This window comes from Lithobates pipiens, unplaced genomic scaffold (genome assembly GCF_037356315.1).
Source record: "Lithobates pipiens isolate NorthernLeopardFrog02 unplaced genomic scaffold, aLitPip1_a1.2 Scaffold_28, whole genome shotgun sequence".
Taxonomy (NCBI): domain Eukaryota; kingdom Metazoa; phylum Chordata; class Amphibia; order Anura; family Ranidae; genus Lithobates; species Lithobates pipiens.
In genome coordinates this window covers 73,891,677-73,918,024 of record NW_027507789.1, presented here as the reverse complement: position 1 = coordinate 73,918,024, position 26,348 = coordinate 73,891,677, and the positions used below count along the sequence as shown (strand labels likewise).

The following is a 26,348-nucleotide window of genomic DNA, read 5'->3' as shown; positions in this document are numbered from 1 at the left end:
CCGGACAGCAAAACGGCAGGCAGAAACAGAAAGGGATATCCATGCGGCATAGGGTCCGAGATTCAGGCCGCCATCCATCCGCAAGCAGGCGGGGGTGGTGGGGGAAGATGCCGCTCAGTGTAACAGCATGGGGAGGAGAGGGAGATGCCGCTCACTCACACACACACAGCCTCCTCCCTCTGCATCCGGTCACACCCCTCAGCGCAAGTAGAAGTTTAATTTTAAATAAATGTATGCATCCAAACAGGGAAAGAGGGAGATGCGACCAGGTCTTCAATTTAGCTTTCATGTGCTGCACTAAATGTGGTTATGTTCAAATTGCAATAACCAGAGATTGAAGGAGTGATCACAATGCCAAGGTTTTTGATCTTGATCATCCACACCAATGAGTGATCAGGGTCAGCCAAGCACCTAGCCTCTGCGTCAATGTGCAAAATGTGAGATTTATTCCAGTTTACTTTCAACCCTGAGAACTGAACAAATTTGGAGGGCCTCCTTAATAGAAGGGCCTGGATCATTAATAAAAAGGATTAGATCATCCACATACATGGCTAGCTTCTCTTCTATGGTGCCCACTCGGATACCCGCTACTGCTTAACAAAAAAAGAAAAAAAAGAAGAAAACACCGCGCTATTTCAAAAATCAAAAAAAGTGGAGAAAAGTGATAAAACTATAAAGTTTCTGTGAGGAACACAGCCCAGCTGCTAGCACACAAACAAACCAAGTTCACATAACATATATACAAATTAGTGCTGCGCTTAAAGGCACCTACTTAAATAGGTGAAAAAAGTGTATTATGTGCATAACTAGCAAACAAGCAAGTGAGTAAAAAAGTCCATGAAATGTTTGAGAACAGTCCCAAAATTAATCACTCTGGTGCATCCAAAGCTTAGTTAAAAGTCCACAGATGGCATTCAAGGTAAATTATCCTGCTACATTCTCAGACCTCGGCAACTCTTGAACATGGATTATAAGCAAGTAGAAAAAATAAATACCCTTACCGGATGGGTTGGACACATCCACCTTATAGTAGTGTGTCTTGCAAGCTTATGGGGGGGCTCCAGCCACTCACCCCAGTACACCGACCAGATGTTGTTTTCCTCTCAGGGTTCCTTGCGGTATCCAGATGAGAAAGGTGAGTAGGATTTCCGTGCCATAAACTGCTATAGGACTTGGTGCCAGAAGTCTCGTGAGAGTTCACCATAAAAGGAACAAAGCATAAAAAACGCCTCGCATGGTGAAATACAACCAATGATGGAATATATATTTTTTTTATTTTTTTTTTGATAAACAGAACAAAAATTATAAAATCACGTGATACATAAAAAACAACAATAGCAATGTGGGGAGCAAACAACTTTAATAAACTTTTTGGATATATTTAATTTCCAAATCTTTATTTGCTTATTAACACTAAAGTAGCCACCTTTGCCACCTTGGGCTGCCCCTTCTCTTAGGCGCACCCTAAGGTGGAAAAAAACCTTTTCTTTTATATGCTAGTGAATAGGCTACAGTGTTATCCCCTAAACTAGGAGGAGAGGCATAAACTTGTTTATTTCGGAGAAAAGAAAGAAAGGGAATTTCTTTATATTCACACTAAAGATTATCTTGGTGGTGAATATAAAATAAGGTCATTCTGTTTGTTTTGAGATCCTCCATACTAGGCCATCTATCTCCTGTCACAAACTGTGATGCAATAGTTCGCTCAGTCTCCTATAGAGTCAAAAATTGCGTGGTTGAAAGGCCTGGTATAAATTTGGGGTTCCCAATTATCGGTGTCAGTGGAGATGTCTTTGTTGTTTGTTCCGCGTATGTAATAGCGTGTAGGAATTGTTTCAAAGTATTCCCTATCAAGGGATCAGATTTTAGATCTGATGGCACAAAATCCCAACACCACAGCGCCCTCCTTAGAGGTATTGGGGATTGGCACTGTTCTACTTGCACCCACAGCTTCAGGTCACTGTGGCGTTGGCAATCGATTACTCTACCAAGTTGAACTGCTTGGTAATATCTCCTGACATCTGGCAACGCCAAGCCACCATATTGTTTTGGTAGGGTTAATAAGGTGTGTGAAAGACATGGTTTCTTATGTGGCCAGACAAACCTTGTAAACAATGCCTGCACCTGCTTAAAATAAGAAAGCGGTATATGTATTGGTAGGGCCTGAAATAAGTATAAAATTGTTGGTAAAATGCACATCTTATTAAGTTACACCTACCGATCCAAGAATGTAAATTAGTCTGCCACTTATCTAATAGCAGTCTGGACTCTGTAAGTAATGGTGGAAAATTAAGCTCATACGTACGGGTTAAATCTACTGGCATTTTTGTGCCTAAATAATTCAGGGCAAGTGTAGTCCACTTAAAGTGGAAGCCTCCTTGGATTTGTGTAAGAGTTCATACTGGCAATGCAACCCCCATCGCCTCTGATTTAGAAAAATGTATTTTCAAGTTTGATAAGGCACCATATAAATCAAATTGTTTAAGGGGATTTGGTAAAGCCGAGACCTTATGTTGTGTATTACCCACTGTCACTCCCTGTATTTCCTGATTTAGCCTGATCGTAGAAAGAAAAGGCTCCAAGGAAAGGGCATATAGAAGAGGGGACAGTGGGCATCCCTGCCTGGTACCATTCCTAACTGTAAAAGACTCTGAGAGCACCCCATTCACCTTAACCTGTGCGGTCAGATTTAAATATATCTTGCCTATCCAGCTCATCATGACCTCCCCAAGTCCAATATGTCTGAGTACGGAGAGCATAAATGGCCAACTTACTTGGTCAAATGCTTTCTCAGCATCTGTATTTAACCACTTAAGGACCAGGCCTCTTTTTCAGATTTGGTGTTTACATGTTTAAAACAGTTTTTTTTTGCTAGAAATTACTTAGAACCCCCAAACATTTTATATATTTTTTTTCTAACACCCTAGAGAATAAAATGGTGGTCATTGAAATACTTTTTTTCACACCGTATTTGCGCAGTGGTCTTACAAGCACACTTTTTTTGGAAAAAATTCACTTTTTTGAATAAAAAAATAAGACAACAGTAAAATTAGCCCAATGGTGTCAAACATTTAGCCTCAAAAATCTCCATAAGTGACATTTAAAAAATTCTACAGGTTGCATTTTTTGCGTTACAGAGGAGGTCTAGGGCTAGAATTATTGCTCTCACTCTACCAATCGCGGCGATACCTCACATGTGTGGTTTGACCACCGATTTCATATGCGGTCGCTACTCACGTATGCGCTCGCTTCTGTGCGCAAGCTCGTCGTGACAGGGTGTTTTTAAAAACCTTTTTTTTTTTTCTTATTTGTTTTAATTGATTTTATTTATTTTTACAATGTTTTTTTAATGTAAACATCCCTTGTAATAGAAAAAAGCATGACAGGTCCTCTTAAATATGAGATATGGGGTCAAAAAGTCCTCAGATCTCATATTTGGACTAAAATGCAAAAAAAAAAGAAAGAAAAAATGACATTTAAAAAAAATATACCTTTAAGAGGTATGGGCGGAAGTGATGTTTTGACGTTGCTTCCGCCCTCCTATGGTATAGAGACGAGTGGGGGCCATCTTAGCCTCACTCGTCTCCATACCCAGCTAGGACCCGATCGCCTCCGCCACTACCGACGGCTCCGGTAAGCGGCGGAAGGTGCGGGAGGGCGGCGGGAGGGGGGTGGCACCTTTCCCGCCGCCGATAGCGGTGATCTCGCGATGAATCCGCCGCGGAGACCACCGTTATCGTACAGACGACCGGCGCCTGAAGAGATGGATATCTCGGTTGTGGCAGCAGCTGCTGCCGTTACCGAGATATCCCTCTTCAAAAATAGGACGTACATCGTCGTGCGCTGGTCTTTAAGTGGTTAAAAAGACAAAGACACATGGAGTTTTCGTGGATTTGGTCACAGGAAGTAGGTTCAGCATTTTAGAAGTGCTGTCCCTCACCTAACGTGTCGGGATGAATCCAACCTGATCTAAGTGGATTAATTTTTCTAAATGGTTTGACAGCTGGGTTGCCAAGACTTTAGTATAGAGCTTTAGGTCTACGTTCAAAAGGGAGATAGGCCTATAGCTACTGCACAAGGTAGGGTCCTTACCCTCTTTATATATCACAGCAATGTGGGCTCCCAGAGTATCCCTAGCAAATTAAGATCCAGAGTCCAACTAACTAAATAAATTAATCAAGTGTGGGCCTAATATTTCAAATAGCATTTTATAGCATTGTAAACCCGTCTGGGCCCGGGGCCTTCCCTGATTTCATAGGTCCTAACGCTTGTTGAAGTTCCAACAATGTTATAGGGCAGTGATGGCGAACCTTGGCACCCCAGATGTTTTGAAACTACATTTCCCATGATGCTCCTGCACTCTGCAGTATAGTTGAGCATCATGGGAAATGTAGTTTCAAAACATCTGGGGTGCCAAGGTTCGCCATCACTGTTATAGGGGCATCTAGTTCCATGCATAGCTCATGGGCTAAGGACGGCATTTGAGAGTTTTGAATATATTCATCCATAGCAGATTGAGGCGATATAGGTAATGCTAGATCATATAGGTGTGAATAGAATTCTTTAAATTCCTGGGAGATATACGTTGGTAAAATTACTTTTTGGCCGTTCCCATTAACAATTTGGGGGATATATGTTGACGATTTATGTTCTCTAACTTTTCTTGCCAATACTTTCCCACATTTATCACCCGATTCGTAATTCACTTTACGGCAAAACTTTAACGCTGCTTTTGCCTTGTAGTGAAGCAAGTCGGTAATTTGCTTCCTCAGTACCGCCAAGTCTGTTTCCAGAGTCTTATAAGGAGCATGTTTATGACTAGATTCCACAATCGCTAATTTATCAATTAATTCAGTCAGCTGTTCGTTCGTTCTCATTTAATACAAGCCCCATGCTTAATAAAAACACCTCTAAGAACTGACTTTTGTGCTTCCCATAAAATTCCTGGGTCACAGCGGCGCCGGACAATCCCCCCGTGTGCAGCCTCCGGCGGACCTTTTTTTAACCAAAAGTACGGTGGACTTAGAAAGTAGTTTTGCACTCCAATCTTTCCGTCGGACTCGCATTTCGGCGGACAATCCGGCCGTGTGTGTGCCAGTCCGCCGTACTTTTGAAATGAACAGACTTTTCCCACCCGGAGAAAAGTCCGCTCATTTTGAGTGCGTCTCCAGGTAGCCGGGGCCAGCGAAGGAGGCGTCGCTGGCCCTGTCACCCGGTATGGACTTAAAGGGGAACCCCAATGCTGGAAAAATCGGAGTGGGGGTCCCCCCCAGCTCCACATCAGACCCTTGTCCGAGCACGCTACCCGACCGGACAGGAAAGGGGGGGGACGAGCGAACCGTACCAGGCCACGTGCCCTCAACATGGGGGGTGCCTTGGGGAAGGGGGAACCGCGCGGCCCCCCCACCCCAAAGCACCTTGTCCCCATGTTGATGAGGACAAGGGCCTCTTCCCGACAACCCTGGCCATTGGTTGTCGTGGTCTGCGGGCGGGGGGTTATCGGAATCCGGGAGCCCCCTTTAATAAGGGGGCCTCGGATACCGGCCCCCCACCCTATGTTAATGAGTGTGGGGTACAATGTACCCCTACCCATTCACCTGTAAAAAAAAAAACACAACACACAAGGGTTAAAATAGTTTATTGCACAGCTCCGGGGGTCTTCCGTCTTCGGAGGTCTTCTCGCCGGACTCCTATCTTCTGCTAGCTCTATTGCTAGCGGAGGAGCCCGGCTTTCTTCTTCGCCGCCGCCCTCTTCTTCCGACTTCGGGGGTCTTGTCCCCCTCTTCGGTTCTTCTTGCCAGGCCACCGCGCCTTCTTCTAGCTCTTTTACAGGTGGTGGCCCAGTCTTCTGTCGCCGCTGTCGCCGTTTTCTGTTCTTCTCTTCTTCTCTTCAGATGTTGCCTCGTCGCTCTCTCTGCTCACAATGACAGAGACGCAGCGTGCGGCGACTTATATAGGGACATCACTGGATGATGTCCCCGCCCATTATGATGTCACAGTCCCAGGAGCTGTGCAATAAACTATTTTAACCCTTGTGTGTTATGTTTTTTTTTTTTTACTTTTTTTTACAGGTGAATGGGTAGGGGTACGTTGTACCCCATACTCATTCACATAGGGTGGGGGCCGGTATCCAGGGGCCCCCTTATTAAAGGGGGCTCCCGGATTCCGATAAGCCCCCCGCCCGCAGACCCCGACAACCAACGGCCAGGGTTGTCGGGAAGAGGCCCTTGTCCTCATCAACATGGGGACAAGGTGCTTTGGGGTGGGGGGGCCACGCGGCCCCCCTTCCCCAAGGCACCCCCCATGTTGAGGGCACGCGGCCTGGTACGGCTCAGGAGGGGGGGCGCTCGCTCTTTCCCCCCTTTCCTGTCCGGCTGGGTAGCGTGCTCGGACAGGGGTCTGATGTGGAGCTGGGGGGGACCCCCATGCCGATTTTTTTCGGCATTGGGGTTCCCCTTTAAGTCCATACCAGGTGACGGGGCCAGCGATGCCTCCTTCGCTGGCCCCAGCTACCTGGAGACGCGCTCAAAATGAGCGGACTTTCCTCCGCGTGTGTGGGCGAGTCCGTGCATTTCAAAAGTACGGCGGATAGTCCGGCGGACTTAGTACGCCGCATTAGTCCGCTGAAAAAGTGCTGTGTGAGGGCAAGTAGCACGTTCGGAAGGTCCGGCGGACAGTCCGGCGGGAAGTCCGCCGGATAGTCCGCTACGTGTGTACGCGGCATAAGACTTCTGGTATCTGTAAAAGACTTTCATTAAGTCGCCAGTAGCGATGTCTAGATGTGTGGGCTCCTGTCAGATCATAAGTCAGGAATACAGGGGCATGGTCTGACCATGTAATACTTCCTATGGATGTAAACAAATACTACAAAACAAAAGAAAAAACACCGCGCTAATTCAAACATAAACTGGTGAAAAGAAAAGTGAAAGAACTATAATATATTCTGTGAGGAACACAGCCCAGCTGCTAGCATACAAACAAACCAAGTCCACATAACATAAATACAATAAATGCTGCGCTAAAAGGCACCTATTTGAATAGGTGAAAGAAATAAGTGATGTGTATAAATAACAATATGAACGAGTGAATACAAAAGTTCATGAAGTGTTTGAGAACAGTCCCAAAAATGATTCACTCTGGTGCGTCTCAGGCTGAATTGCAAGTCCGCAGATGACATTCAGGGTGAATTATCCTACCAAGTTCTCCGCCCTTGGCGACTCTTGGAACTGAATTGTAAACAAGTAGAAGAAAAAGGTACCCTTACCAGATGAGTTGGACACATCCACCTTATAGTAGTGTGTCTTGCGAGCTTATGGGGGAGGCTCCAGCCACTCACCCCAGTACACCGACCCGATATGTTGTCCTCTCAGGGTTCCTCGTGGTCTACAGATAGGAAAGGTGAGTGGGATTTCCGTGCCAAACGCTGCGATCAAACTTGATGCCAGATGTCCCGCAAAGCTTCACCATAAAGGGAATAGAGCATAAAATACGCTTTGCATGGTGAAATACAACCAATGATGGTTTATTGAAAAAAAATTTGCGATGAACAAAATTGAAATTATAAAATCACGTGATACATAAAAAATAGATAAAAAATAGCAATGTGGGGAGCAGATAATCGCTGGCCCTACGCGTTTCGACCTCAAAGTCTTCAACAGGGGCATAACCTGACTCCCCCACATTGCTGCAATATATAGACTGAATACTCAATTAGAAAACAAAGGCTCATGGGAAAACACCACCCCCAAAGTTAACCCCATGTATGCTCACACCGTGTTAAGAACGCGAACACACAGGGCTCTAAACGCTTCTCAGCATACTCAAATTCCGTGCCCCCAGTCACAGCACAACACACTGTACCTGTCAATGGTATAACACTCCCACATAACCAGCTACAGGCTCAGATGTGTTCAAATTATCACACTTCCTGCGTTCCAACTGAAACCGGAAGCAGGAAGTGTGTTGGAATATTTATGTAATGACGCCGGTATATCAGTTAACCGGCGCCATCGGATCACCCTGATGGCTCTGGGCGAACACATATGCCCATCTCACTTTCAACAAACATTTATATTAGTGAATAATAGTCCCCATATCGCGGGGGCAATCTTATTTGGCGAGGCCGGAACGCTGGCTTGGGTTCCAAGCCTCACTTCGGGCTCCGGAAGTGACGTCGACCCATCCCTAGAGAAAAAACGCCGGCCTGCGCTCCAAGCCTCGCGTCCAGCTCTGGGACTGAATGATACTATTTCTAAAACGGAAATGACGTCGCTGGTAAACAAAACCAGCGACGTCACTTCGCATGGACCTCCAGTATCAATCACATTGGCGGAAATGACGTCGCCGACGAATCAGCGACGCCATATCACCCCGTGCATCAAGCCTCGTCCTGACATCTAAGGGAAAGAGGAAGTGACGTCTAATGGTAAACAATAGACGTTCACTCACCATGGAGGGCCATTACAATGTATGATCTAATAAATGAAAATAAAAATAGAGAAAATAAACATGAAATGAGAGTGAAATGATGAAGAGCAAGAGAAGAAGAAAATAGAAATAAAGGTCAAAATAAATAAATAAACAAATGGAAAAATAAATGGAAAAATAAATAAATAATAAATAAAAAGTAAAAAATGAAAAAATAAAAAATAAATGAAAAATATATGCGAAAATGTGAAAAAAATAATAAATAAAAATAAATAAATAAAAAAATAAAAATAAAAATAAAATAAAAAAGGAATGAAAAAAATAAAAGTGAAAATAAATGAATAAAAATAAATATGAAATAAATATGAAAATAAAATAAAAATAAAAATAAAATTAAAATGGAATAAAAAATAAATAAAATAAAATTAAAATTAAAATAAAATCAAATGGTGAAAGAATGAAAAATGAAAAGGATCGATAGAAATCAGAGAATAAATAGTGAAAACAAAATAAAATAGAAATAGAAATGAAAACGAAAGTACACAGATACCTAAATAGAGGCTGGTGAGGTGCCACTCAACCCTGGTCTATGAAACAATTAATGTCCCATTCGACGTTCATACCATGGGGTGAGTAGCACCTCAACTCATGTATCCAGTAGGTCTCAAGCCGGGATACACCTCTGACCCGTGGTTCACCTCGCCAATGAGGGATGAACTTGTCAATTATCTGGAATGTGGTCCCTTTGGGGTCTTTCTGATGGTGCTCCAGATAGTGACGGGGTACAGTGTGTTTGTCGCATCCTTTCTTGATCTTCGCAATATGTTCATTAATGCGAACCGAAAACTCACTATTGGTGCGACCGACATACTGCATTTTACACGGGCAAGTGATTAAATAGACCACGTATTTCGTGGCACAGGTAGCAAAATGTCTCATATTATACACGCGTGATGTGATACTGGACATAAAAGAATCAGATTTCCGCTTCCGCTTTATTGTATTTATGCATGTAAACAAGTATGGGGAATCAAAAAATAATCTATCCTGGTATAGATTTTATGTGGGGATGAATAAAACGAGTAATCTCGTTCCCCAGAATGTTGCAGTCTTCATACGTCAGTCAATTGAGCTTTAGGAAATAATTTTGCAGTACGTTTCAGTTGGCTAGGAGGGATAGATGATACCCCCGTGGAGGTATCTGTTGATGGTATCAAAGGTATATTAAAATCCCCTCCTAGTATCTACTGCCCCTCTGCAAAATCTAAAAGCTTCTCTAATGCCTAATCTAAAAAAGAGGCCTGATTTTCATTGGGAGTATATATTGTTGCCAGTGTCATCTGTTTGTTCCACAGGAGGCCCTTTATATAAATATATTGTCCCATAGGGTCTATCAATGATATTTGATGGTGCCAGGGTATTTTACTAGAAATTAATATCGAGACCCCTTTTGATTTAGCCATCAAATTAGTAGCATGATATGTCAACAGGTAGAATCTGTTTTGGAGATATTGAAGTCTGTCTGTCTTGAAATGTGTCTCTTGAATAAAAGCTATACCAACACGGAAATGTTTCAGATCGTATAGTAGCATATGTCATTTCTCGGGTATGTTAAGACCCTTAGCATTCAGGGACATCACTACTATACTATCCAGCACCATCTTTAGAATAAGGGGAGGGAGAGATGGAAAAAAGGGAGGGGGAGGGAGTAGGAAGGGAAAAAAATTAATAAAAAAAGGGGGAAAGGGAAGATATCACTCCTCTTCTCCACTAATTACCCTCAGGAAAGCACCTTCTTCTGGTCTTACTGGACCATGTAGGCGCAGACCTAACTTGGAGAATGGTCTGAGATGTCTGAACTGCAGGGCTCTCTACTTTTGCCCTCCAGCAAAATAAAAAATAAAAAAAAGAATATCTTTTACCAGTTTAACACAAAATTTCAATATCAACATCATCATTATTGCCATTATTTCATTTATATCTATTTTATATAGGGGAGGAAAAAAATAAAAAAATAAAAAATAAAAATGGGAGTTATGGAGATAGGAGGAGAGGAACAAGAAGCAAACTGAATTCAATAAAATATATAGTTTAACATATGAGGGTCAAAATACCTCTAAATAAAAACTTCTTCCACTTCCTCCATTTTTCCCTTCTTTGGTCTATCAATGGGATTTCCTCATATCTTTATCTCTACTTAAAGACCCAACCTCTCTGCCCTATATATCTACTTCCACATACATGTGAGATTATCCTAGGGGAGGGGGAGGGTAAAAAAAAAAACTTTTATAATAGAAAAAATTAGGGGAAGGTTTGTAGTTAAACTACAACTACTCCCTTAACCCCTGTGTCATATTGTATTGTATCTTATTTCGTGCTATAAGTATAGAGTGACTTTTTATCTATGTGATATTCTCACCACAATATCCTACCACCTGTTTTAGGGGGAAACCTTAAATCCCTGGATTTTACTTTAAACACAAAAAATAAAATAAACAAAACCCAGAAAAATGGTTAGAAAAAAAAAAATTAAAACCTTTACAGCAATCCTAATACCTCACCTCCCATCCCCCCATTTCCAATCCGACCTTTGTTCTGTTTGAGTACTTGTGGGTCTCACAATCAGCAGAGAAAAATGGAAGTAGTGAAACCAATCCTAACGAGATCTAGTATCTTGTTCCCACATAGATAAAAAAAAAAAAAAAAAAGAAGGAAAGGAAAGGGGGAGGGTACAATTTTTTCCCCAAAAAAACCCCCAGAAAAATTAAAATAGGAGCCCCTTTTATCCATATGAATCCATATTTCTTAATAGTCTACTCCAAAAAAAAATAAGGGGGGGGGGAAATTGTCCGAAAACCCCCCCCAGAAAAATGAAAATAGGATAGGAGCCCCTTTTATCTATAGGAATCCATATTTCCTAATAATCTACAAAAAAAAGGGGGGGGGGGTAAAATTGGTTTCCTCATAGTCCTTCCATATTCCTCTTCCATTTTTATCTTTCTGCCAAAGTCTCTTATTGATTTCTTTGCTCTTTTAATCCTTGAGATTACGGGTCTAGCCCCTTAGTTCAGTAGGCCTTCGCCATATTTGTCCCGGGATTGCTTTTAGCCATTTGGGAATGGGAATTGCCTCTGTCTCCAAAAAGGAAAACAGTCCAGGTAAGTCTGTTGGGCTAGACAAGAAAAAAGATGAGGGGCCTTTCCTTATGGTTAACGAGATGGGGTACCCCCACCGATATGTCCCCCCCAGTTGCCTAATCTTGTCTAGTAATGGACGTGCTCTCCTTTGCAAAGTATTCCTCGATATATCTGCTAATATTTTTATAGGAGATACATTGAAAATAATCTCTCCCATCTTCCACACCTTATGAAGAATAATCTCTCTGTGTGTATAGCGAAGCATACAGCATACAATGTCTCTAGGTCTTTTTAAATCTGTGGAGCGAGGACCCAGCACTCTATGAACCCTCTCAAGCTTGAGATCCTGGGGGGCCACCGATAGCACCATTTGCTGGCATATTTTCAATACTATGGATTGTAATGTCTCCTCACCTGTATCTTCCGGGACCCCCCTCAGTCATAGATTGTTACGATGGCTCTGGTTCTCAAGCTGTTCCAGGTGCAGCTGTAATGCCAGAGCCTGTGCAGCTTCCTGATCCTCTGTCTGCTCCAGCTGAGCCACTCTCCTCTCCAACAGGGTTGATGCTGTTTCTCCAGTAGAGACCCTTTCCGCCAATGATTGTACCGCTACCCGGATAGCTTGAAAGTCTTTACAATGTGTCTCCTCCAAGCGCAGGATCAGTGTCTCCATATCAGCACGGGTAGGTAATGCCTGAAGGAGAGCTTTAAGGGCCTCGATTTCTCCCTCCACGGTAGGTAACAGTACACCAACTTGCTGTCTTTGCTCCTGCGTAGTCTGCTGTATGATAGAAGCACAGATAGTTTCTGTAGCCACTACAGGAGTTGACGCTGGTAAGGCAGCCATAACAGTTTCCGAATAGGAGGCAGACTGAGCCCCTGTCGTGCGATTCCATAGGCTGGCGGATCTTGTCCCTGAGACGTAGCTCTTTATTTCTGGCTGAAGTGTCGCTGCTGCTGTATGCTTTTCTTTTTCCTTCCCCCTTCTTGCGGTACTCATACTGGGAGGGCTGTTATTTTACCGGCTAGTTTGCTGGAGGGAATCGGGAGCTCTGATAGCACATGTCCTCACTCCTCGTTCATCTTTTGACCCCAGCCAAAGATTTTAACTCTAAGTGAATGGCCTTGGTAATATGTAAAGGCTCATCTAGTGTCAGTGAGTTGGCAGAAATTAGTAAGAGTTGGCGAATCAGAGAAGGCAGCTGCTACTTTGATCTCGCTAGCTTCCAGCTGCTGGAAATGAGAGAATAATTAGTTCCTGACTGTTTTAATGGCAGACATATATTCTCCACGTGTATGGGCCTTAAAGGCCTCCTACACAATGGGGGTGGCAGTGCCATCGTTAATGTTTCAATATTGCGACACTGTAGGAGAAACTAGCTCCTCGACTTCGGATCCTGTATCCATTTAGGCATTAAACACCAACAGTCGAGGTCTCTGGCGTCTCATATCTCTAACCTGAGTTCCAGGGGCGCATGGTCAGAAAGACAAGACGGGAGGTAAGATACTCCCTTCACTGCCATTAGTGCTCGGGCATTACCAAAAGCCATATCAATCCTGGAACCATCTAAATAAAAGGGGAGTGGGAATAGAACCCAAGGTGTCCTTTCCTTCAGTGAAGCAAAAGCAACAAACAGCGGTTTAACCTGATATAACTTTATTAGGACAATTAGGAAAAAAATATTTACCATTGAAAGGAAAGCATAAACAATAGGAAATTGTACATAGTAAAAACTGACAACGTTGTCACTTAAAAATGCATGCCCATGAGCTCAGCCATATCCCAGTCATCCACGTGTGTCAATCATCTCAAGTTAAGTGTGATTTAATATATAATGCTTACATGTGTTTAGGCAAGGTGAGTTCCGGGAAACCTTGGTAGCACAAGACAGTACCCGTTTGTGCTTAACCATGGACCTCCAGACTCCCTATATGCCTATAGAGCTGCTGCATTAAGTCTTTACAATGTTGAAAAAAGCATTGGTCATCTCAGACAAATAAATGCAATTCTGGCTAGAAAGTATCCCAGCTAGTTAGTGAATAAGACCGGTTTTATTTCTGGGTGTAGAACTGTCAATCATAGAGATAGTAAAAAAAATGCTGCACGCTGTGATGTAAGCATACGACTTGAGTCAAGGAGAAACAATAGATCCACAACAAGCCTGTTAGTCATTCAGCACCATATTTCCATGAAACATTAAAGATAGCACTGCATATAAGCTGGCTACAAAAATATTGTCAGCAGAGTCAAATCACAGAGCCTCAAAAAATGTTTTCAGGCTGTGATCGCTTGCTGGATGTACCAGTTGAAAAGGAACTCACTGTTTAGATGATATTAGTCATATATTGCCACAAGATGGCAGCAGTGTAAAAACACTTTACCTTACAGCAGTCTAAATTTCCCTATGGGGTTAACATGACCATGTCTAGGTAGGAAGTGATGTAACAGGAAGCAATTCCCTGAGTTTCACTTTGAATGCCTACAAAAGGATTCTGTCCATGCAAACACTTCACCCTGAAGAAACCCACGTCACAAGTGGGTGAAACATGTCAGCGTGTGCACCTACACATACCCTCTGCTGATAGCCAGCCTGGGCTTTTCATCACTCTTTAGCCCTCATCCTATCTCCATAAACTGGAAATCCACGAACAACTGAAAACTGGAAGTAAATGGCCAGGCGGCCCCATGCTGGTTTCGAGTGGATAACATCCTGTGTGTGTCACAAGGACTAGGAATACAGAGATTCGCATCCTGCAGACTTTTGGACCCCCTGCAAAGGACTCTGGATTCACCACCTTGTCACTGCAATTGAGGACCAATCTAATATCATCTAAACAGCGAGTCTCTTTTAAACTGGTATAGCCAACAAGCAATCACAGCCTGAACATTTTTTTATAGTCAGTGGAGTGATTTGACTCAGCTGACTATATTTTTCTATCCAACTTATATGCAGTGCTATCTTTAATGTTTCATGGAAACATAGTGCTGAATGACTAACAGGCTTGTTGTGGATGTATTGTTTCTCCTTGACTCAAGTTACATCACAGCGTGTCTCATTTTTTACTATCTCTATGATTGACAGTGCTACACCCAGAAATCAAACCTATCTTGTTTACTAACTAGCAGGGATACTTTCTAGCCAGAATTGCATTTATTTGTCTGAGATGACCAATGCTTTTTTCAACATTGTAAAGACTTAATGCAGCAGCTCTATAGGCATATAGGGAATCTGGAGGTCCATGGTTAAACACAACACCGGTACCGACTTGTGCTACCAAAGTTTCCCGGAACTCACCTCGCCTAAACACATGTAAGCATTATATATTAAGTCGCACTTAATAACTTGAGATGATTGACACGTGTGGATGACTGGGATATGGCTGAGCTCATGGGCATGCGTTTTTAAGTGACAAAGTTGTCAGTTTTTACCATGTGCAATTTCCTATTGTTTATGCTTTCAATGATACATTTTTTTTTTTCACTAATTGTTCTAATAAAGTTATATCAGGTTAAAATGGAGTTTGTTCCTTTTCCTTCACTGAAGGTAAGGACACCTTGGGTCCTATTCCCACTTCCCTTTTATTTTGACTACTTCTCCTGTTTTGATAAGGAACACCACCCTATTAGGTGAGCCAGTAACCTGTTACCTGAATTGACCAACGATACTGCTCATCAGTGAACTGCAGTGCCAGAGCCCAATGGAGGTCAGGAGTATTGGACCTATGTGGATTAGAGGAGTCGAGGCACGGGTCCAATGTACAATTAAAGTCACCGACAACATATATTCTGGAGAATTGCAACCTGGCTAACTTTTCATATATAAGGTAAACTACCCGTTGGTCGAAGGGAGGAGGATTGTGTATATTGACTAGGGCATACACCACTGCTTTCACCTCTAATAAGAGAGTAATATATCTTCCTTCTTGATCTGTTGTGGGTGGCTAAACGTTAACTAAAAATTAGGCGTTTTAGCAGCAATTAGGAGTCAAAAAATATTTTTTCATAAAAAATATTAATTTTATTTATTAAGAGATTGGACATCAATATGATACAAAAGTTAAAATATGAACTCTGGTGTACACAATGTGAGACAGTTTGGACTAAGAAGGGGAAGCAGTTTATAGTGCCATGTGATATAACTGATAAACAATATACATCAGAGGGTACACCCTCACAGTATTGATGAATTATAATTATACTATCTGATGTTTATAAAATGCCCCAATGCATTTCGACCTTAAAGGTTGTGGTCTTCTTCAGGGGGTTCTTACATTTTCCTTCCACCAAGACAGCTCGCTTATCCAGAGACTTCTTTGTTAAAAAGTACAGAGGAAAATAAAGAATTTCCCCAATGATGATCCCAAACCCTGCTAGGAAATTGCTCTCACCTCCGCCCCAAGGGAAGAACAGCCCGGCCCATGAGGCTTGCAAGGGGTCACATGTTGGTATGCCCCCCATAGGGGAAACTCAGACCTAAACACCTGATTATTTTGTAGGATTTATTTAACCACTGTGACAACCGCAATTGGATGTGCAGTGTTAGTCTGTTCAAATTAGGAGCATGCAGCTACTATGTCCAAGAGTCTGAGAAAAAATGCCTGTGTGCTTACATCAGGGATCAGCTGACGAACTCTGAGGAAATCAGGAAGAATATGCACTCCCTAAAAAGATGGCTTTTAAGTATCTACAATTCTGCCATGCATTAAAAACACAATTGCCAAATATGGAGGTAGTGTCAGATTCTTCTCCAGTTTTAAATATAATCCTGAGAGAGGAACCTTCTAAACTCATATCGACCTTGTATCTAAAGATCAGAAATCGTAGGGCAACTGCCATTGCAGAAAAGGCAAAAATGAAATAGGAAAAAAGACATAGGCCCCATAAAGGAGGAAGACTGGGATGAAATAATGGAAGAAACCAGACTGACATCCCCCAAGTTAGCTGACAGACTGACACAGATTTACATTGTGCACAAAGCCTACCTAACTCCTTTGAAAAAGGCAAAATTCCTTTGTACATATGACCCGGCATACCATTTGTGCCATGCAGCACCAGGCACGTTCTTCCATCTCATATGGAGCTGCCCAAATATCCAGACATATTGGATGCAGATTGTTCAGTTCTTGCATGACAATATGGGATCTCCAGTAGTTTTAGACCCCAAACTATGTCTCCTGGGACTTCTGCCAGACATAGAAATTGATAAATACCAAGCTACATTTTTAAATGAAACTCTGTTTATGGCACGCAAGGGAATAGCTAAGGCAATGGAAGAAGGACATTAATGATGCACTACCTTTTAAAAAATTAGTCTATACCCATAGAAGGTATGCGCATAAGTACTCAAAGGTGTGGGATGGTAGGCTAGAGGATGGGGAATCATGTGCCTAAAATATCCCAAACCCTGTAGACAGACCTGCCCAGGTGAAAGTAGAAAGTGGCTGTCCTATGAAAGTGTAAACCATGAAAATCTTAATCAGAACTATATTGGTAGCAAAATGACAGGAAATCTTCTGTACACTGGATGTCTATCACAAACTAGTGCCTTAACATATATGTACAAAGAATCTCACACAAAATGATTGTTATAATAAATTGTTTATGACTTTATATAAGCAATTACTTTGTAAAATGACTCTTATCCAAATAAAGTTGGCTTTTTCCAATTAAAAAAAATATATCTAATAAACAAAAAAAATGGAGGAGCGTAAAAAACAAAACACTTTTTAAAATAAATTAACAGCAAGAAAGCAAAGTCAGAGCATATTGGCTCCATAAAGTATTATGAGGGGAAGTTGGCTACCACTGACAAGGAGAAGGCAACTGTACTAAATGCATTCTTCTCTTCAGTTTTTCCAGACTGTATTTTTAGTAATATGTCACAGAATGTACCCTTGTGGCTAACAGAAGCCAGTGTCAGAAATAGATTTGAAAACACGAACAAATTACCCGGACCAGATGGCTTACACCAGAGAGTCCTTAAAGAACTTAGCCAGGTTATAGTCAGACTATTATTCCTAATTTTTTGGACAGCTTAGGCTGGCCACACATTATATAATTCTCCTGTACAACTTTCCTTTAGATTTGCCAAAACCATATAATATGAGGTCAAGCCTGAACACTTACAATTTGTTTGCAGGCCCTTGCATCCAATGGACAGGGGTTTTCCTAAATCCCTTGGCCTGCTGGGAGAACCTATATATTTGGGTAGAGTCAGGTGTTCAGTGTTCTGTGCCACCTCAACAGCTGTCTGGGTGGATGTGTGTTGTGTTGCCCGGGTTGCTAGCCTGGAGTTTGGGTCTATCTCAGGCACATCTGGCTGCTAGGATGTCTAAGGGTTTATCCAGAAGCAAGAGAGCAGCATAGGGTTGGGATTACAGCTTTCAGTCCAACCACAAGTGCTTGTTCTGCCAGTCATAGAACCTGTCGTGGTTGGAGGTAGAGGGGAAGCTGTTGCCACTAAGGGACCATCCACTTTATTACCAGGGACCACAGTGAGTAGCTGAAGCAAGTACTGGTGCAGTATTCTTACCAATCGGGGACGGTGAAGAATTGGGGAAACTTCAGCAGATGTCAAGCCAGGGACCCAGCCAGCAGAGGTGACGCTTGCAGAGCCTTGTGTATTAAGCCAGGGACTGAGCAGGCCAGTGGGGTGAAGCCTGAGAAGTATCTGGAGTGCCAAGCTAAGGACCCAGCAGAGAAGTGGGGGTGAAGCTTGAGGAAGATACTTGAGTGAAGATTGGAAGAGCTCAAGGGATTCCATGGTAGTGAATTAGCTAGTCTAGTTAGAGAGACTGGGAGCTCAGTGGGTTGAGAACTTACAAGAAGTGATTGTAAAGAAATTGAAGGAGTTTGTTACAACTTGTGTTAGGAACTTTTCTAAGACCATTGCCATAGGAGACCGCACTCCTACACATGCAGATGTGGTGTCTTGGTGGATGCCTTTCCCTGCATGGCTGTCTACCTGTTGAAGTCTGTGTCTGCCAATTAACATTGCAACTACCTTAAGGGTGTCCTGGCCTGAAATCCTCTCTCACAAAGTTCTGTTCAAGAGAAATAAAATCTCTTTGTGTCTGGCACTTATGAATCTACCTTACACTACACCCAATATGCCTCAAAACCCACTCTATATGGAAGGATGTCAGCAGCTCTTGGCTCTGTAGGTTCTCATTAGACTAAAGGAGGTCTGGGACCTTGCTACATAACTATAACTGCTTGGTCTGCAGTCACCTCTAGATGCTGCGTAAAAGCACTTTAGATCTAGATACAATTTTTGGTCTAGAACAGGGGTCTCCAAACTTTCTAAACAAAGGGCCAGTTTATTGTCCTTCAGACTTTAGGGGGCCGAATTGTGGACAGCGGGAGTGAAAATGTTCTTGCCATCAGTGGGAGTAAACGTCACATTTGGTACTAGTGGGAGGAATAGTGTGCCATTGTTGGTGTCAGTGAGAGAAATAGTGCCCCATTGTTAATGCCAGTTGGCAGAAACTGTCTTATCCCAGTGGGAGGAATAAGCCCAAGGGCCAGATAAAGGCAAGCGAAGGGCCACATCTGGCCCCCCGGTCCGCAGTTTGGAGACCACTGGTCTAGAGCATCCTTGAACATAACCGTAAGATGATGTGTCTTGCCAGTCGCAATAATTATGCATTCAACATCGGAGTCGATTAACTCCTAGTCTCCTAAAGAAGGGAAATAAAACGGAATCTCTCTTGAGATTTGGGAAGTACTTCATAACCTTGTGGAGAGTTTCCTCCACTTCACCCCAGACATCTACCTCCTTAACCTCCCTGGCGTTAATCCCGAGTGTGGCTTGGGGTTATTTTTCATCACCAAAAGCAGTATCCCCGAGCCACACTCTGGATTACACTGTAGTAACCCTGTGCTGTTACTTACCTTGTCCCTACAATCCCCTGATGTTCTCCCACAGTGTTTTCTGGCGGAGGCATCCGTATTCCCTTCCTTGTGAGCGCCACTATGCAGAGGGGGGAGCGGAGATGGCCGGGAATTCAAAAAAGTTTAAAACATAACATACACACAATGCATTGCAATTTTTAGATTACATTACTGTATCAAACCATTTCACCTCAGGTTTGTCCAGTGCCCTGCCTGCTCTTTTACCGTTCCTTCTGCCTGGCAACTTCAGAAAGTCCATGGCATCCAAAAAGCATGCCTTTAGGTCAAAAGTGGTTTTAGACCAGCTAGAAAACAGAGATAGTAAATTAGAATTGCTTGCAGAATTGAGCAATAGTGATTAGTGGGGAAATTCATCATCAGACACTGAAAGTGACATCTGCGACTGAGCTCAGTGATGTGCCAACTTGGTGGCATATTGACTGTGGTACACTCAGGCAGCGCCCCCAAGATTACCATTTACTGGAGCATCTGGTACAAAAGTAGACATTGAACATGACAACCCTTTGGCCTACTTACAATTATTTCTGGCCGCTAAGGCTTTTGAAAAAATAGTTACTGAGATAAACCAGTACACAGAGCAACAATTAGCTACTACGCATCGGAAGCTTCCCAAGAAGCAGGAAGTGGGAAACAGTGACCAAAGATGACATTTGGAAATTTCTGGGCCTAATAATACTTCAGGGAGTGGTGGGGAAACCCCTGCAGAAGTGGTATTGGACAACTAATAAATGACTTGCCACACAATTTTTTGGCATGGTCATGTCAGAGTACAGATTTTCCCTGATCATAAAAATATTTACACTTCGAAAACAACGAAGAATGTGATAAAACTACTCATCCTGCACAAAAACTAAAGAAAATTTGGGAAGTATCTCAAATGTTTCTAAAGAATTTCCAATGGAGCTATGTGTCAGAAGGAGATATCAGCATAGATAAAAGTCTAATGGCCTACAAGTGAAGGCTCAGCTGGGTACAATACATTGCATCAAAGAGCACAATTTGGTGTAAAATCCTACATGCTATGCAAATCGTCAACCAGCTACATTTGGAATTCAATCATATACACTGGAAAAGGAACACAATTCAATCCAAAATACAGCAACTATGGAATGGCAACATCTTCAGTTCTTCCACTCATTGAGCCATTGCTAAATCAGGGCTATTGTGTAACAACAGACAACTTATATACATCTCCTGAACTTTATGAGTTTCTTCTGCAAAACAAAACAGATGCCTATGGAAGTTAGGGCTAACTGGCGCAACATCTTCCCGCTTGGGTATGAGATGGCCATACCGCAATCTACTCCTCCTAACAGGTGCTGTCAGTTCAGCTGAAACCTGCTCTCTACATGCTGTTGGGACCCCTGAGTGTTCCCCGTTGGGCTGTCTTCCTACTGAGTTTATTGTGAATTGTCTTTGCATTACTTTAATACAAGTTCTTTGCAATACAAGTTCTTTTCTTTTTGTTGACTGAGGAGTAGAGGATTAATGTATTGACTTATTTACCATTTCTTTATTCAAAGCTGCTACTGACATCAGTTTCTTTGTCTGTTGGTGCTTCCTCCAAGCAGGCTTGACATACTACCTTATCAGGCAATGACTTTCTACCACAAGCGCATAAACTATTAGAGCTGGTAACCTGTGATGTTTTGTACACTGGGAGCAATGATAATCAGAGTCAAGACGATGACCTTGATCAACATTGCCTGGGACGTCTGCGCCTACATGGTGACTCGTTTTGACCTTTAGCGTGCTCCCTGTGTAATTACTTACCTAATCCCTTTACCTTACAGGCAATGGGTGGTTTGACTGGGCAGTATTCTCTATAGAGACAGGGTAAACAACAGACTGAAATAAAACACAGCATGATACCATAATCCTAGAGCAAGCATAGAGAATGAACCCGAGATAGAAAGACTCCAGGTGAATGCCGTTAAGAAGGAAAACATACCTGTAGACAATGATTACATAAACATCTTGCATGCACAAGTAGAGACCACCATGTGTTGCACAAATAATGGCTAAAAACATTTAAAACTGGCACCCCTGGTCATCAGTGAAGATATCAGCACCTGAGCATGCTCAGATAGCAGTCTCAGTCCCTGACACCATTTTGTGGAAAAGCCACAAAAAACTGCCCACTGCGGCCAGAGCAATTTCTTTCATCCATGCTCAGTGTACTTGCACTGCTGCAGTCATCTAGGAAAGGGCAAATGCCCACAAAACAAACAAGTGCATGAAACACTAACAAACAGAGACAATAAGGGAAAACCAAGGGGAAAATGCTGCCACTTACTCCAAAGCTTGTTTAAAGCTTTGACAGGTCATGCATCCCAGACCACCAGGATGGAGCTCCAAAAATATACCTAATTTAGAGGCTGTACAGGAAAGACTTCCACCCAAGAGAGGCTAAACCATACCCCCACCCACCAAAATGGGACAAGTGAAATTTAACTCAGCTTAACAAAAAATTTGGTTAATCGCAGTTCATTAATGATTTAGCAAGGAGGGGATTACTTTTTCACATAAGGCCAGGCAGTATTTGGCAGCTTTTTTCCCTTAGTAAATGAAATCATCATTTAAAAACTTTTTGTCTTTATTCAGGCTCCTGAACTAACTGTGCTGGTCTCTTCCCCTCCCCTGGTTTAATAATTCTTTATTTTTATTTTTCAGATTTTGTATTTTCTTTCCTTTTCCTTGTACCATACTATTAGTCTCATGGTATCCTACATTTGAGATGTAAATGCTTACCCTATCCATAGGGATTTTCCTGTACATATATGATTCACATTCATTGACTTCTGCATTGCATGATGAAACGTATGGATATGTCTATCATCACAGAATGTACATAATGTTTACTATGCAATATTATATTCGTTTTCTATATGGATATATATGCTCTACCACATGTTGGTTTTGTTTCTGTTTATTATTTTCCAATAAAATGTTTGAAAAAAAAAAAATTACTTTTGTATTTACTCAAGTTATCTTTGTGTGATGTTAAAATTAGTTTGATGATCTGAATCATTTAAGTGTGAGAAATATGCAAAATAAAATAAAATATCAGGAAGGGGCAAATACTTTTTCATAGCACTGTGCCCTCTAGGAATGCACCATGCTTTCCCTTTACCATGTTAAGTTGGTTCATTTTTCTCTTTCATTTTCTGTTATGGCAGGAACCCTACAATTAAATTATCAACTGAGGAGCAAAAGTCCAAATATCTTTCAGCTAAGCAAGAGAAACCTGACAGATGGCAGACCACACAGGGTTAACGTCACAAGGGATTACCGTACACTTTACATTCAGGTAATACTATGTTTTGGAAATTGATTGTTGAACATCTTTTTTTTTTTTAAGATATATTTTTATTGGCTTTCATAGAAAGATTATACAGGGAAAAAAAAGGAAAAAACAAACACAAATCGTCTTTCATGTCTTGTTAACTTAGCGCAGCAATGGAAAAATTACAAGTGCAATGGGTACAACAGTTTAAGAAAGAAACAAGTCCACAGTGTTGGTCAGAAATATACAAATTTTAATATCCTAGAAAGGTTAGTATAAGTGGACTGGAAATCCTTTTGTACCATATTGTATTTAACTTAGGTTTCTTCCTAAGTTCAAAGGTTAGCTTATACAGGGGGAGACTATCATTAATCCGTTTTAGCCAAGTCTTGAAGTGATTGTAAAGGTTTGTGTTTTGTTTTTGTTTTTGTTTTTTTGCTATTTCCTTTAATAACAAACATGTCTGGTCGCATACACACGACCAGACTTTTCTACGGACTAGGTCAGACGGAATGAATCCATCGGATATTATGATCATGTATGGGCTCCAGCTGACTTTTTTCCCCCAAAAGTCAGACTGACCTAGAAATAAAACATGTTTCAAATCTTTCCGACAGACTCGAGTCCGGTCAAAAAATCCATTCGTCTGTATGCTGGTCCGGCGGATGAAAACTGACGCAAGGGCAGCTATTGGCTACTGGCTATGGACTTCCTTATTCTAGTCCGGTCGTACACCATCACGTTCAAATCCATTAGACTTTGGTGTGCTTGTGTGTGGCCAAGTCTGTTAGTTTGGAAAGTCCATCGGAACTCCGCCGAAAATCCGTTGGGAAGACCATCGGGCCTAGTCCGTCAAATTCTGGTCGTGTGTACCTGGCATTATACTTACCTGCTTTGTGGTCCCCCCCCCCACTGTTGAGTCCAAAGAGCTTGGTGTGGGGCCACTCGTGCATGCTCACTCCTGAGCCCTGCTTTGTGTGTCCTTAAGCCCTGCTCCCTCTTCACTGAATCTGATTGACATCTGCGGGTGCTGTAGACATACGTGTCAATATTTTACAAAAGAGGGAAAGGGTGGTGTTTAGTATTACCTGTGACAGACTCAACCAAGATAGGGGCTTTTGGAGAGAACTGCAGGGGGGCCTCTTGCTGACTGACTATGGGCCCTGGCTTTAAAGGGAACACTCCTCTTGGGAAGTGTGTGCCTGGGGGACCCTTGGAGTGGTCTTGTTTCTGATTCAAGTACATGTCTCCCCAAAATACAGACTCTGGAAACTGGAGGACCCAGATACATATTTAGGGCTTCTATGGCCAAAACCAGCAATCACTGCTTTAGATTGTGATACTCAGAGCAGATGTTAATGTCATCAGTTCAAAGCAAACTGATTCTGGGGTCTCCTGATATAATCTGTTTAAGATGTTATGTGTTAAGTGTCTTTCTCCCATTGTGTGCTTCCTAGGCATGCATTCCCATTGTTAATCGAGACAACCAATTGTTTGTCTGTCTGCTGATCTTGGAGAGGTGAATAATATTATGTCCACTTTAACTTGTTATCAAACTATTGGGGGATGTTGAGAAAAGAACTAAGACTAGGCTAAAGCTAAATTTGGGACTTTATATGAGGCAATAATAAAATATATACCTCCATCCCTAATATCTTGGACAGAAGAGAACAGTTTGTGGGACTCTATGTGAAGCACATTACTAAGTCAAAATGGACCAATCAATGTAAACTTAGTTATTTATTACAAAAGGTATACAAACACATAGAAAAGGAAGTATCAGATAGATGTGCCTTGCGAAAGTATTCGGCCCCCTTGAACTTTTCAACCTTTTGCCACATCTCAGGCTTCAAACATAAAGATATAAAATTTTTATTTTTTGTGAAGAATCACCAACAAGTGGGACACAATTGTGAAGTGGAACGAAATCTATTGGATTTTTGAAACTTTTTTAACGAATAAAAAAATGAAAAGTGGGGTGTGCAAAATTATTCGGCCCCCTTGCGTTAATACTTTGTAGAGCCACCTTTTGCTGCGCTTACAGCTGCAAGTCGCTTGGGGTATGTCTCTATCAGTTTTGCACATCGAGAGACTGAAATTCTTGCCCATTCTTCCTTGCAAAACAGCTCGAGCTCAGTGAGGTTGGATGGAGAGCGTTTGTGAACAGCAGTTTTCAGCTCTTTCCACAGATTCTCGATTGGATTCAGGTCTGGACTTTGACTTGGCCATTCTAACACCTGGATACGTTTTTTTGTGAACCATTCCTTTGTAGATTTTGCTGTATGTTTGGGATCATTGTTTTGTTGGAAGATAAATCTCCGTCCCAGTTTCAGGTCTTTTGCAGACTCCAACAGGTTTTCATCCAGAATGGTCCTGTATTTGGCTGCATCCATCTTCCCCTCAATTTTAACAATCTTCCCTGTCCCTGCTGAAGAAAAGCAGGCCCAAACCATGATGCTGCCACCACCATGTTTGACAGTGGGGATGGTGTGTTGAGGGTGATGAGCCGTGTTGCTTTTACGCCAAACATATTGTTTTGCATTGTGGGCAAAAAGTTCGATTTTGGTTTCATCTGACCAGAGCACCTTCTTCCACATGTTTGGTGTGTCTCCCAGGTGGCTTGTGGCAAACTTTAGACGAGACTTTTTATGGATATCTTTGAGAAATGGCTTTCTTCTTGCCACTCTTCCATAAAGGCCAGCTTTGTGCAGTGTATGACTGATTGTTGTCCTATGGACAGACTCTCCCACCTCAGCTGTAATTCTCTGCAGTTCATCCAGAGTGATCATGGGCCTCTTGGCTGCATCTCTGATCAGTTTTCTCCTTGTCTGATCTGAAAGTCTAGAGGGACGGCCAGGTCTTGGTAGATTTGCAGTGGTCTGATACTCCTTCCATTTCAAAATGATCGCTTGCACAGTGCTCCTTGGGATGTTTAAAGCTTGGGAAATCTTTTTGTGACCAAATCCGGCTTTAAACTTCTCCACAACAGTATTACAGACCTGCCTGGTGTGTTCCTTGGTCTACATGATGCTCTCTGCGCTTTCAACAGAACCCTGAGACTATCACAGAGCAAGTGCATTTATACAGAGACTTGATTACACACAGGTGGATTCTATTTATCACCATCAGTCATTTAGGACAACATTGGATCATTCAGAGATCCTCGCTGAACTTCCGGAGTGAGTTTGCTGCACTGAAAGTAAAGGGGCCGAATAATTTTGCACGCACCACTTTTCAGTTTTTTATTTGCTAAAAAAGTTTAAAATATCCAATAGATTTCGTTCCACTTCACAATTGTGTCCCACTTGTTGGTGATTCTTCACAAAAAATTTAAATTTTATATCTTTATGTTTGAAGCCTGAAATGGGGCAAAAGGTTGAAAAGTTCAAGGGGGCCGAATACTTTCGCTAGGCACTGTAAAATGATACAATATAGTATTGGGATAAAGTCTGAACAATTCATAGTGTATAACAATTATCTCAACATAGTTGGGTAGAAATAAAAAAAAAGTACCAAATCGATAAAATGATACAATGTAATATTGGGTCTCGATGTATAAAGTCTGAAGAGTTCATAGTATAGA

At 42.1% G+C, this 26,348-nt stretch overlaps 1 protein-coding gene across 3 annotated transcripts in view; it reads left to right on the top strand.

Annotated features, from left to right (window-relative positions):
* CNTNAP1 (contactin associated protein 1) overlaps positions 1 to 26,348 on the top strand; it is a 525,816-nt gene that overhangs the window by 316,715 nt on the left and 182,753 nt on the right. For all 3 annotated transcript variants that reach the window (XM_077459411.1, XM_077459410.1, XM_077459412.1), the window contains exon 20: positions 22,659 to 22,789. In XM_077459411.1, coding sequence (XP_077315537.1) covers positions 22,659 to 22,789 — 131 coding nt within the window. The remainder of the gene's footprint in view (positions 1 to 22,658; positions 22,790 to 26,348) is intronic.